This window comes from Simochromis diagramma, unplaced genomic scaffold, assembly GCF_900408965.1.
Source record: "Simochromis diagramma unplaced genomic scaffold, fSimDia1.1 OVJJ01000320.1, whole genome shotgun sequence".
NCBI classification, from domain to species: domain Eukaryota; kingdom Metazoa; phylum Chordata; class Actinopteri; order Cichliformes; family Cichlidae; genus Simochromis; species Simochromis diagramma.
The window spans coordinates 10,081,854-10,096,039 of record NW_024386773.1 but is presented as its reverse complement, the minus strand read 5'-3'; the positions used below and the strand labels follow the sequence as shown (position 1 = coordinate 10,096,039).

Below are 14,186 nucleotides of genomic sequence, written 5' to 3'. Positions count from 1 at the left end.
TATAACAAATGTGTACCACATTATTTTAACCATATAAAGACTGTACCATGAAATAATTGCCAAAAACATCACATTTTCTGAAACAGGATTGTGTATTTAACCTTCTGAAAAATGTAATAAATAAATAAATATAAATGTGCATATATGAGCTTATATTGCATATATGAGCTTTAATTTACACTATTTTTGTTAAATCCAGTATTTTTGTGCAATTTCTTGCTTAGAAGTCACACTTTTAAGTCTTTAAGAGTCTTTAAGACTCCCAAAAACTCATAACAAATATGATACCCTTGACATTACAGGGTTGACTTCCCTCTCCTTACCAATGCTTTATTTATAAATGTAGAGTTAATAATTTTTGACAGATTGTACCTTTAATTTCATGCATATGATACAATAGACTGTAGCCACAGAGCACAAATGCTTCATTTTTTCTTTAATCCATCAGATGGCACTATGTGCCTGTCCAACATGTGTCCGTGTTGTCTGCAAACTGGTCAACCTACAGTATCAGTTGTTATCAGGTGGAACAGTGTGCCTTAGATTTGTGGAGAGAAAGAGCACTGCTGAGCAATAAAGAGCTTATATAAGATTAAGCTGACGTTCAGAGAGACTGGTGCCGCCTGAAGAGACTATGGTGGTCTGACAGGATCTTGAACCCATTCCACTGAAGAAATAAACAGAAACAGACATTTAGACAACAAATATGCAGTGCAATATTTTCTACACATTTTACTTGTTCTTTAAATGGATTTATTTTAGTCTCTTAGACCAATATTTCTCTTTTTTATTTTGGAAAGTGAGCAAATATGTCACAACTGTATCCAGCACTTTGAATGATTTACAAAGAAAATCTACACCACCCAGTCGATTAGGTGCAGCTCTTGATTTGAACGCTTTACTGTGTGTAGACTGGTGCTCTTCATTTTCTCAAAAGCATTCAATAAAATCGATTGTTGGCAATTGCTACCTTGTTGAAGCCTGTGGTTTTTTCTACCTTAAGAAGACAACTGGTGAGGTATCAATGTGTGTCTTCTGAAAAGACAAACACATTTGTATTGCTTTCCACAATGATTAAAATTTTGGACTCTGGGCAGTTCGTGACTCAGATAAATTGGACCTGCTTATTAATGTCGTAGACAAGTGTTCATTTTTTTAATGATTTGAACTTTTTGGCATGAAGGAGGTTTAATGAAGCCAGAAATATAAAAGCTGACTTTAATGAGTTGGCACAGGGATGTGTGTGAATCCCACAAGGATGTTAGGATTTTCTCAAGTTGACAAGGTTGTTCTGCCATTCAGCCATTGCCTTCTGGAGATTAGGTTTCAGAGAATGCATTTGCAGCAGTGAGATTAAGGGTGGTAATAGCAAAATACCTGAATCAGATCAGTTGCTATAAAATTTAATTTTAATACTTATAGTTCCAGTAGAATGATTCCTACTAGCATTCGTGTTTGACTTAATTTTCTTCTATTGTAACTTCAAGTTGTGATTTATATTCCCTTTTTGGTTTCTAATAAAATCATAGTGAATCTATCAATATTTCAGCATCAGTAGCATATATATAAATATATATATAAGTTTCTGTAGCATATGAGTGGGTCACACATGTGGGTCAAACAGACTTTACCAACAACTGTGTTTGTACTGTCATGGTTCATCAGTGGCTGCCCTGGCATGCTGTTCTTACCATGTCCACCAGGGAGGCGTCTGTTCTTCTGTGTTCTTCTGATTCTCACACCTGCGCACACACACCTGCGGCTCATCATTGCTGATGGATCCTGACAGTATTTAAGGCCGTGTTGGAGTAGTGTTCCTCACTGGATTGTTGTACTTACTTCTGTTAGTGTAGCCTGGCTCGCGTTTGTACTTCCCTGTGGTCCCTGGTGCTTCTTCTGACCTCTGTGTCCATCTACCTGTATAGATTGCCCTGGACCTGACCAGAATGAGAGTGGGTCACGGTGTTGGATTGCACAGTGTGTGTATCTTGTTCTGGACTCTACAAAGAGGTGCTTGACGTGTGTTTTCCTGACCCTCTCTTGGAATCCCCGGAACACTGTCGCTCTGTATATGTAAATATTTCACTGGTGTTGTTTAAAAATCCCCTTTTGACTGCACAGTTCAGAGTCCTGTCATTGAGCCCTGCTTCAGTAACAGTGAGATGTAGCAACAGTCAGTGAGATGACTCATGAGAACATAACACAAAGTTTGTATTCACAGTAGCTTACCCCTGACAGTGTGTTAAATTGAGAGGTGAACATTCTTCATCACAAGAATGTGATTAATCAAGCGCAAAAAAAATGATGAATATGTGTAATTAGTGAACTGTTTTTCATTAACATGAGGAACGTAACCCTCTTGCAGAGATATTACAGATACGCTGACCTTTGGAATTAGTTCCACCAACTGAGAAAATGGTTAAAAAAATGTTATGCATTAATTCTGTGTTGATTAACTTGTGTATTAATTTCTAATATGTTTGCTAATCTTGTCCACATATCACAAAGAGATGTGCACAGATTTTTAAATATTCACAGAGGCATGAAAGCATTTCTGTTAAAGAATTGGGGATTTATGAAACATTAGACAACACAAATCTAAATAGACTTTAAAAAGTGCATTAAGCTAAAAGTTAATCACCAATTTACCTTTAGTATTATATATAATATAATGCAATTATAGAATGAAACCCATACAAAAACCACAGGATAACCTTTTGAGCTTGTAACAACAGAAACAGACAGTCTTGTTCTGGTCTTCTGAAGTTTTCAACCACATCACACAGGCAGCACATTAAAATCATCCATGTGTCAGCTGACGTCACTCGTTCAGTTCGGGCTTGCACACCAGCAGTTCTTTCATAGTTGCACAACTATTAGGTTCATGGTTGGTGATACATCTGGATTGTCAAACTCTTCTACTGGGACAAATGGACATCTACACTTTTAGTGGTAGTTGTCATGAAGCCATTGCCATTATGATGCAGTACTTACAGCTTATAGCTTTTCACATTTAAGCTGCAGTTTGCTGCAGTCTCCCTCACTCATTCTTTCTCCACAGACAAGTTGATATATTCTGTACACAAGCAGTGTTTACTGAATCCATGAGCGGTCAAAGATGAAAAAATTACATTTTAAATGAAATCACGACACAGGGTGTCCTTTTGCCATGATTGCTGTGTAGTAAAGATTGTAGGTCTTTTGATTTCAGTATGTGTGTTAACAAACTTTAAAATATCAGAAAACAGTAGTCTGCTATAGTAAAATCAATACCCAACTTCTCCACTTCTCCATTCCAACTTACATGTTAGACGGAGTGCATACTGTACATGATGAGGTTGTCAGGGTCCTGGGTCTGAGCGACCCAGGGTCCCTGAGCAATTATGGACATGTGTGTTTTTGGTGTGCTGTCCCTCATTCTCCCTGCTTGCAGATTTATGTGTGTGTGTGTGTGTGTGTGTGTGTGTGTGTGTGTGTGTGGATGCCAGTGTTTCTGAGAGCACCTGTTTATAGGCACCTTCAGGCCTGGTGGGTGTGGCCCTGCCAGGTGGTTGGCCACACCTGAAGACCATCACACAGCTGATCAAGCTTTGTAGGAGGAGCTACTTAAGAATGCGTTGGAGATCTCTCCGACGGAACATTGCGTGGTAAATAGTGAATAAATATAAGTGAGCTGAAGAAAGGAATAAACAGCTGGAACAGGAAAACAAAGTCATGACAGAACAGTAGTTTGAAGTAGAAAGAAAAATGAAGGACTGCAAAAAAAAAAAAGCAACTGGAGGAGAAATTTAAAGCCTTGGAGCAGAAGTATAAATTACTGGAGGAAAACCAAAAAATGGTAGAGGAGAAAGAGAGAAAAAAGAGAAACACAAAGAGTTGAAGATGAGAAATGTATTATGAATTGATGCAGATGTCAGGAGGACAGAAACACAAAAATACTGCATGAGAGGATAATCAGCTGACCTTTCAACTGCAAGTTAGGTTTGTTGACTGACATGGATTTTTAATTTTTCACATTAAAGAATAGAGTTGCGAACACACTCTGTACATGTTAGACGAAAAAGAGTTTGTCTTTATCTCAGTGAGTCTGTCTATAAAAATAATCTTCTTTTCATTGTAATTAACTGAGTATCATAGAGATGGAGGTGAAGCTCTTTGGATTTAAATCTGTTGAAGCTGCATTTGGAACATGAAGAACACTTATAGTTTGCAGTATGTCAGAAAGGGACAACTTGATTATCCAAATGCAGAGCTCAAAGAAGGATTGTCAGTTAGACAAAAATTGTATTATTTTAAAAGGAAGTTTAAAGAGGGTGCTGATGAGGCTTTGGCACATTGGATGAGCTGAGCTGAGCTGATTGCTGGAGTATGGAGATAAGAATGTAGCTCCAGGCTGAACAGGTTTAACTGAAGTACAGTATAGCATGTAGCGTGTAGCTGATAATGCTGGCACAGCGCCATAAGAATACTCTGAGACACATAAAGAAAAGACTGTGAAGTAAAAAATATTCAAGAAGTGAATGATGGTTTTATTTAAATTATAACTGGAGCTTGAATCTTAATCAAGCAGTCATTCAATTTATTTATAAGCACATTTAAAAAAAACACACAGGTTGACCAAAGTGCTGTACATAGTAAAAAAAAAAAAAAATAGAGAGTAAAAATGTGTTTTCAGATGGGTTTTAAAAATGTCAAGTGTTGGAGAGATCCGCAGGCATGTAAATGGATTGCCCACAGATGCATAATCAGAGCACCAAGTCAATACACACCTATAACAGAAATAAACCAAATAAGGCCAGTGTTGGGAAGGTTACTTTTAAAATGTATTCCATTACAGATTACAGAATACACGCCCCAAAATGTATTTTGTAACGTATTCCGTTACGTTACTTAGTGAGAGTAACGTATTCTGAATACTTTGGATTACTTAATATATTATCATGCTTTTTACAACTACATGAATGTACTATTGCTGTGTGATTTATTACTATTACTGAAGGTTATTGGCCATAGCAATACTAACTACATTTTTAAATCTTAATATAAAATGTGTAACAGTAGGGTGGACATTAGGTAAGGCTGCACTTTTTGCAGCGATCTCTTATAGAAAACTATTCCGCGCGTATATAAAACAGGTCCGCAGCTCCGAACCGTAAAGGCGTGAAACCGTAAAGGGTCCTCTGGCTACATCACTGTCAGAGGCCATAGGTATTTCTGTATTCTGTATTCTGATGAGCTATGAAACCTGACTGAAACCTCTCAAATAAACCATTCCTATACTTAGGTGTTTCACAATTACTCTTTCAAAAAAAGAAAACCAAATCTCTAAAGAAATCTCTAGACAGTAGATTTTCCACTTTCATCATATACCTGCTCAACAGAACAATATGACAGCTATTTACTGTACGACTTGGAGCTATCATCACCACCATATGGCCACACCACTGAAAAGACAAAGCTTTTTTTCACAAGCAGACATAATGATATAAAGGCAATATGGCAGTGTTTTTCTTAGAATATACTTCCTGAGGATCATAATACAGGCTTCTTGACATACATTGTAAGCTATGTAATATCTGGCAAAAGCGAGTGTTACCATTTGAAACTGTGAATACACTCGCTAGCCTTTAAATATATATATCAATATTATTTACAATTTAACATTTAAATGTTACATAGCAAAAGTACCACTTGAAAAATTGGTATACATTAACACGTGTGTTTTCCTTAGAAAAGGAGAGTCCTTTAAGAAGGACTTAAATGTCATGGTGTATTATTTTGTCCTTATAAATGTATCGTTATGACAAATATTTTTAAGAGGCTGTCAGAACTGGTATCAAAATCTATTTTGATATTCAAGTCTGCATATCCTTCTCTTCTAGGCATGAAGAGACACATCATATTAGTCATATTCAAAACTTTAACTAACCCTGAAAATATCTGACTGCAGGTTGAGTTTTCCAACATCTCCTTATTCTATTCTGCTTCTATATAACCCATCTGACCCTGCCAAGCAAAACCTGTAGGTACACTAATGAGGAATGACATTTTCTTTCTTCCTCAAAGATAGAAGAGCTACCAGCATTCAACAGCAATTTGAAAGTTTTGTAGATAATTTTTTCAGTTTTGGTCTGATTGTTGAACACATTTAGTTTATATCACAAAAGCATTCTGCATGTCCCCTGAGTGGTTGTGTGGGTTCACTGAAGGACTCTAATCTGCTTGTGAGTGGATGACAGAAGAATGAGTTCAGCCCTGGATCTGAATTGAAGCACTGAAGATAATAGAGCCTAAAAGAAAGAATGATTAAAAATAAACTTTGAAAGAGAGACTTATTGTATATGAATGTGTATCACTGCATTAGTGTCACTTAGAGATGCATCTGTTTAGTTTATTGCACATCAAGCTCTGGGTCACAGGTGGGCTCGAGATTATCCCAGCATATCCCAGAGAGGTGATATAGCCTGAACACCCTAGTAAGCAATATAAGGCTAGCACTGAGACATGCATCCACACCAATGGGCAATTTAAAATCACAATCAGTTAATCTAACAAAAATATGAAGGGAAAGTGAAACACCCAGGAGATACAGATAAATGCACACAAATCATTCATGCGGAAAACCCTAGGTGACCAGGAGGTTCAAAAATCAGAGCTGTATCTTTGCTCCGATTGGAATAACATCTATGGTATGCCACAAGTGAAGCCTATCTTTAAAATATATTACTGTGTGTCTTCGTCATATGATGACAAAGACACACAATAAAAACAATAAACATAATAATAGACAAAGAGAATTTGGGCAGCCATTAGCAGTTTTCTTCCTAAAACAAATTTGTTTTATTTTTTCCAAATATTTGAATCGCTAATGTTATACTACTTCCTCACTAACAGTAACGATCCCTGCTGGTGGTGATAGTGTAATTGTTGAAGTGTTGTTAAAATCAGTTTAGCAGAAGCAGCAAATGGCCATGACACAGAAGAAAAACTTGTGTGAATTTTCTTAGAACTGCTGCCTCAATAGTCAATAGATTATGTGTTTCAGATATTTTACTTTACCTCAAATTACTAATGCTTTTAAACACTTTAATGGCCAAATCTTTTATATGCAACACTAAAAAAAGCACAAAAAAGCAAAAACAAAAAACATAGTGAGGCACATGTGCATTGAAGGACATTTTATTCTGATGGAGTAAGAAACTGAGGTCAATCCAGAGTGTTTCCATGGAGATGATCACTCTTCTCAACCCATGATCTGGCAAAGCAAGGACAAATGAATCATTACATGATTACCACAACAATCAACCTGCACAAAATGCTGCAAAAATATTTGTAAGAATTGAATGGATTAAATTAACTATGAAATCTTCTATTTACTGCATTAGTAAGACTAATAAAACATTACCACACACAGTAACTCAAACACAGCGTTTTAAAATGTTGTGATCTATATTAATGGTTATAAAATACTAACATTGTTCATCCAGCTGATGTAAGCAGAGACCCGGGTGAAGACAGTAGGCTTCTGGTAGGCATTGCAGCCCAAGGAGGACACAAAGCTGGTCACACCATGGACAACATACTGGCCACCAACACTGCAGTTCAGGGGGCCACCAGAGTCACCCTGCATTCGAAAGGTTACATCACAGACAAACAAAAAAAAATCATTTATGCATTTTGGGCAAAGTCAAGAGCAAATTTGCCAGTGCACTTAACTACTTCCCAACTTCCAATATCCAGCTAACATCTCAGTCAGCCTAAAGCAAGTTTGTGCAGAACACAAGTTTACAACATGCACTTTGTGCAGCTTAAGCACTTGCTTGAATTATTGTAAGTGACTTATGCCCTGCTGAAGCAGCAAGTAATCCCACATGTGCCCCCCAAAATATCTTCCTTGACAGGAAGGGGTCAGCTTCCAACTCAGTGGGAGACATTAAATGTCACTCTGTTACAGTGACATGGGACTGAAATAGAACAACTTCTTTCCAGCGTTTCTTCCTGTCTGTTTATACCCAAACATTTTTTAGGGCTGACACACCGGTTTGCTAAAGAGCTTAAAAAAACAAGGTTCAACATTTGTTAAATATTACAATGAATGAAGACAATGTTCATCTTTGTTGGTATAATAATGAAGTTCTAGATTTTAACTCATCTCAACCCTAAAAGGTTATTAACCACATAGCAAACCTATTTTTCTTGCTGATGGTTTATTACGGATTCAAAAGACTTAATAAATTATTTACGTATTATCAACTTAACACTCCTGGATATTACACTTTAAACAACAAAGCGTTGCTAAGTAAAAAGCATGAAACAGTCACTCTGGCCTAAAATACTTCATAATGCTTTTGGCTCACCTGACAGCCAGAATTGCTGCCGCCACCAGCACAAACCATGGTGGTCTTCACTGTGCTCCCCCACCATCCGCTGCTGGAGCAGGTATTGTAGTCAACAACAGGCATTGAGGCCTGCTTCAGCTGGGCGGAGATCTGACCTCCAGCTGTGTACAGCAGTACAGAAAAAAGACTCACAATACAACTGTGTCTTGAAAAAAATCTGGGTGAAAAAAACCTCTCTTAACTTTATGGTTTTTACAGATTGCTTTCCCATGTATGCTAGCACTGCACCGAATAATTTCCTGTATAGTGTAAATGCATGATATCCTTATGTCAGACTCACTCTGGGTGCGACCCCATCCACTGATATAGCAGGGGTTTTTGTTAGGCAAAACCTGGTTAGCAGGAGGCAGAGCGGCGAGCTGGACGTAGTTATTGAGAGTAGCATCATTTGTCAGACGCAGAAGGGCAATGTCATACCTGAGAGACCAGCACACAGTCACTTCAATGAATAACACGTTTTGTTCATCTTCTAAAATATCATTAAGTCTTTAAGGATACAGAATAAATATGCCCCAATTTGCCAATTTTAAAGATTTTACTTGAAAAATATATGCACACCATATATATATAAAATTTGTGCATGCAAATGTGTGTCAGATCATGATATCACTAACCCGCCTGCAACATTGTTGGAGTTCCAACTGGGGTGGACGTAGACCTGACTCACGGTCATGTACTGCTCTGTGCCCTCATGGGTATAGATGTCGTGATCCCCAAGAACAACACGCCAGGTTCTGGGGCTGTGGGAAGATGAAATATACATCTCTTTAATTATATTATAATAAATCAATAATAATAATAATAAATCAGTTCACAAAGTTTATTAAATAGAAGACTGATATGCAATAAGAAAAATGTAAATCCAAGATTTTTTGATGTAGTTAAGTCATAAGAATATCCTGTGTAACACGCACGTGTCCACACAGTGAGCAGCAGTCATGACCCATCCTCTCCTGATCAGGGTCCCTCCACAGGTGTGGTAGTAGGAGCCTCCAGATAGGTACTGAAGACCTATCTGGAATAAAATATGGGTTTACGAAATCTGAAAATCCCTGCATTCTGTTTTGATTTGCATTTTTGGACTTTTTAAAGCATTTGTAAAGTATCAAGTACCTGCCAGGGCCAGGAGTGGGGTCTGGCCACCTCACCACCCACCACTCTCTCCTGTGTACGATCATCCTCCAGAAACCTGGGCTGGGGCTCAGCCAGCACTAGACAAGGTAGAGACATGGAAAGTACAACAGTCTGCCATCAAGCGTTCAAGTGATCGAAAAGATTTTTGTTTTTTGCAAAAATGTCAAAGGAGAAGAAGACAGTTCTTACCAAGGGCTGCAAGAGAGGTCAGCACAAGAAACCTAAACATGTCTGCAGTTTCCTGAAATCTTCTGCAATGAAGGCTTCTGTCCATGACTCTTTTATACCCTCTAGGCCATGTGTGTGTGTGTGTGTGTGTGTCTGTGTGTGTGTGTTTGAGAGAGAGCGAGAGAGAGATTGTGTGTAGTGTTCAGCACCAGCCCTTGTCCACCTGTGTCTGTCTCACAGTTATCACTGAAGTGAAGGCCTGCGGATTCATTCATGGAATAGCTGACTCAGCCGCTGAATTCATTATTTTTTTCCATTTACATTAGCAGTTGCTGCTCAGGATTATTTAGTTGGATTCTCTGTGTAAACTAAACTTAACTTTAACATTAATGTAATAGTCAGGGAATTTTGGGGTTCTTTGTCTGTGCTGAGGGTAAAACTTGTATAAATTTTAATAGACTGTATGCTGCTCAGAAGTCAACTAACAGTATGCTCTGTTGAGCTGAGTTCAAGTGATTGCATTGGTGATTGAAGAATATCCCATTTTATTCCCTGAAAAAAAGGGTTGGGTTGCTTTTGGAGAATGCTATAGGCTATTGTTCAAAACCTGTCAGATCAATTTTAGAGTGTTTAAATTAATCTGAACAGATTATAATCCTGTACACTTCAGAAGTCATCCTGTTTCTTTTATCACCAGACATAGGATCAATAAACATTAGCGGTCCCGTCCCACTGGCAGCCATACATGCCCATAATATTACTTCATCATGTTTGACAGATAATGTGGTGTGCTTTGGTGTGCTCATGAGGTACTCATTTGCTTCTCAGTTTTCTCTTCCCATTATTCGGGTAGAAGTAAATTTGCCCAAATAATATTTTCCAGAATTGGGCAGGCCCTTTAAGTTATTTTGTGGCAAAACCTAATTTGACATTCCCTTTTTTTTTAGTGTAAAACAGTGGCTTGCACCTTATTGTAAATCCTCTGCAGAAAGTGATATAACAATGATTTTGTGGTGGTCCAATGACCCAGTGTTTTGAGTTTTGTGGGTTCATGATTTATTTGTTTTTTAAAAGTGATGTTCTAGCTCTTTACTGTTTCATCCTTTGAGTACAGTTTTGTTTCCTAGCACTTCTGAGTTTTTTGCTATATGTTTCTGGTTCTATTGTCACAGTTCGCACTGGCCAACTGTGGGTGTGTGGGGAAGGAGGACCCAAAATGCAGGACTCTGTGCGATGAATGCAGTGCGTTTATTTGCAGTGAAGTAAATAGTACACAACAATAAACCCAACTCCCATGCTGTGTTTCTTTCTAAATGCTCGTGCTCCGTGTCTCTGCTCCCGTGAAACATTTGCTTGCTGCTCTCCTGTTCCCGCACTCGTGCTGGAAAATCCACAGAGGCAGCTATTAACACACAATTAAACAGCGACAGACTAGCACTCACTGATTTTGCTGGAAACACTGACGGGTAGTCACTCAACAATCCAGCGTTGGAGAGAGCTCCACCACACTTTAAAGTAGCTCCTCCAACGAGGCTTGATCAGCTGTGTGATGGTCTTCAGGTGTGGCCAACCACCTGGCAGGGCCACACCCACCAGGCCTGAAGGTGCTCTCAGAAACACCGGCATCCACACACACCTGCCTATACACACGCACACCCACAAGCATGGAACACGAGAACACAGCACAGTGCAGCAAACAAACACCATATACTATAATAATAATAATGATGATAATAATGGTCCACACTGCTCACGGACCCCGAGTCCCTAGAACCGGGTCCGTGACAGTTATTCCGTGTTTGATGTTAGTTCCCTTTGGTGTTACCTGTCTGTTTCCCCAGTCATGTCCACACGTCTGTCTGATCTCTTTGAATTCGATCTTTGTGGTTGACTGGTCTGGTCGTTTAGTTGTTTCAAGTTTCTTACCTTCTTTGTGGATAAGGTTGCCAGTTTGAAACCTTCTACATTATCTCCCGTTGATCCATTTGTGCATGTTTCCTGTTCAAGTTTGCTTATTTCTTTCCAACCAATTGCTCTACCTGAACTAGGGAAACTCGTGTTAAATGCTAAACTGTGTGGTTCTCCAAATGATATCACTCCTCCCTGTTTTTACTTCTACTGTTGGACCACATATTCTGAACATAATCAATACCATCAATACCAGGCTCTTGTCAGGTCAATTACCAAGTGAGTTTAAGCATGCAGTTATCCATCCCTTACTTAAGAAACCAAGCTCAGACATTTCAGTTATGTTTTATTTATACATATACATATACACACACACACACATATATATATATATATATATATATATATATATATATATATATATATATATATATATATATATATATATATATATATATAAGTGAGAGAGAGAGAGAGAGCTCAGCGGGTCCATATATATGTAAGTCATATGACCTAAACAGTTAATGCAATACTACTACTGCAAAGCTACTGTCCAAATACTTTGGTCCTAACTGTAACTCCTGAAAATGCATACATTTCATATTTAGATCATACTTAGTCCCTGCTGTTAAAACAGTCTCTATGTAGGTCTGGCTGGCAGACCGTGGGTATGTAGGGAATGAGTACCCAGGCGCGGAGCTCTGAATAACAACAGTGCGTTTATTTACAGTGTGGTAAATATTGATGCACAATTGATCCCCGTGCTCCCCAAGACTCCTGTGTGTGTCTTCCAGTGGCGTCCGTGTTCGTGCTCCCCGCTGTCGTGACTCTGCACACCCTGTGCGTGCTGTCCTTCCTCTCCACGTTCCTCCTGTAGGAAAACAATAGAGGCAGCCGTTAAACACTGACCCCCGCGGGCACACACGACCTGCACCTCCTAAACGCACACTGACTTGGGAGTCTAACGCAATGATCCCGCGTCGGTGGGAGCTCCAAAACTCTCCTAAGTAGCTCCCCCGACGAGCCCTGATCAGCAGCAGGTGTGTGGCTTCGGGTGTGGTCAGTCCCCTAGCAGGGCCACACCCACCAGGCCTGAAGGCGCCTGTAAACAAGAGTTCAGACACACCTGCACCCATACACACACCCACACACACACTCATATCTACAAACATGGAGATGAGGGGCAGCAACACCAAAAATACATATAATATAACAAGTCCATAACTGCTCAGGGATCGGACCCTGACAGTTTTCTTTTTTTCAACATTAAGATTTGGCACTTGACTTACTCAGTCATTTAATATCTTTACGTTTAGACATTAATATGTTTACATATTTTCTCACTTAACCTAGAAACAATCAGTCACTCTTACTAAATATTATGGATACATGAATGTCAGATTTTTTGTAAATGTGTCATTTTAAATAAGTAGAAAAATTGAGTTGTTGCAATTTATCTTTACATAAATTGTAGTTCACTGTTGATGAGTGTGGTGAAAATGCAGTCAGCTGTTAATCTGTTGTTGTTTTGACAGGTTCACAGACCTGTGAGCCATTAGGAAAGACAGCTGAGCTCAAGCTACGACAATGCAGGTGAACATCTAGAGAAAAGGGAACAGAAAAGGGATCCTGTACGTCGCAGGTTACAGGATATTCATTGCTATAGATGAGGATCACTGTTAAAAGCTACAATATCAACCCCGAAGCCACACACCAGAATTATACATTAACCCTTTGATAAATATTCATGACGCCCTGCAGAGGTGATATTACAACTCTTTTTCTTTAGTGCAGGTATTGCACGTTAAGTGTTGCCGCAGAAAAGGATGTGGTTTAATGGAGACGAACGATAGTGTGGGGTACGATTTTTAAGGCATCAAAATAAATTCCACTTGTCATGTTGATTTTAACACTACAACACAACATATGTTTATTTTACTTTTGGGATTCTCACAGTCTTACCTTTAGCCAGAAATAAACTACAGAACTTCATTCAGCTGCTGTGTTTGAATATTGTGCCTGTTATCTACAGCACCACTTTTGCGTTCCATATACTAACTTCACATGCTGGACATGCTGAGCTCGATTATTTACTTTTCTCAAAGAGAACACTGCAGGTCTGATATGAGCTTGTTCTGCACACGTGGCTCACAGACAGCATTCACACAGTGAACAATATCTCCATTTAATATACCAGTAATTAAAATGTAAATTCTGTAAACCTATATTCAAAGCTTGTACTTGAAGTGAGGCAAGTTACATTTTTTATGAGATTTATTGTGTGAGATTTTTGTTTATAAACAAAATAAATGTCTTTACTTTAAATGAATTTAACAAAAAGTAAAACACGAGATGAATAAAACACTTTTCATTTAGTGTGTACAAGAAATTCCTTTTAACTTTAAAGATCCCTGCTGGAATCATACACAGCAGCTATCCTGTAATAATAAAAGCATAGCTAGGAGCATATAACTAATATCCAAGTAAATCCAGGTTCATTTAGGTTCATTTAACCTCCCCACAGGCCCTGCTTTAAAATATATTCATGGACAGTACTTTGGTGTTTCAAGGTTGAGT

The 14,186-nt window shown here is 38.5% G+C and overlaps 1 protein-coding gene across 1 annotated transcript; it reads right to left on the bottom strand.

Moving 5' to 3' along the window:
* Positions 1–7,163: 7,163 nt before the first annotated feature.
* Positions 7,164–9,855, bottom strand: LOC120718771 (elastase-1-like). The gene is made up of 8 exons (XM_040007470.1): positions 9,723–9,855; positions 9,513–9,610; positions 9,314–9,414; positions 9,014–9,139; positions 8,680–8,816; positions 8,358–8,500; positions 7,475–7,624; positions 7,164–7,255 (listed from the first exon to the last, which is right to left on the bottom strand). Exons 1-8 carry the CDS (start codon positions 9,805–9,807, stop codon positions 7,244–7,246), a joined length of 852 nt encoding a protein of 283 aa, XP_039863404.1. The 5' UTR covers positions 9,808–9,855; the 3' UTR covers positions 7,164–7,243.
* Between the last annotated feature and the right edge of the window lie 4,331 nt (positions 9,856–14,186).

Bases quoted from the DNA above. Each gene is read 5' to 3' on its own strand.
- LOC120718771 (XM_040007470.1), bottom strand. From the start codon at position 9,807: ATGGACAGAAGCCTTCATTGCAGAAGATTTCAGGAAACTGCAGACATG. The intron at 9,611-9,722 runs GTAAGAACTGTC...TACCTTGTCTAG, and splicing joins GACCTCTCTTGCAGCCCTTG to TGCTGGCTGAGCCCCAGCCC. The intron at 8,501-8,679 runs GTGAGTCTGACA...TGCTGTACACAG, and splicing joins TGGATGGGGTCGCACCCAGA to CTGGAGGTCAGATCTCCGCC.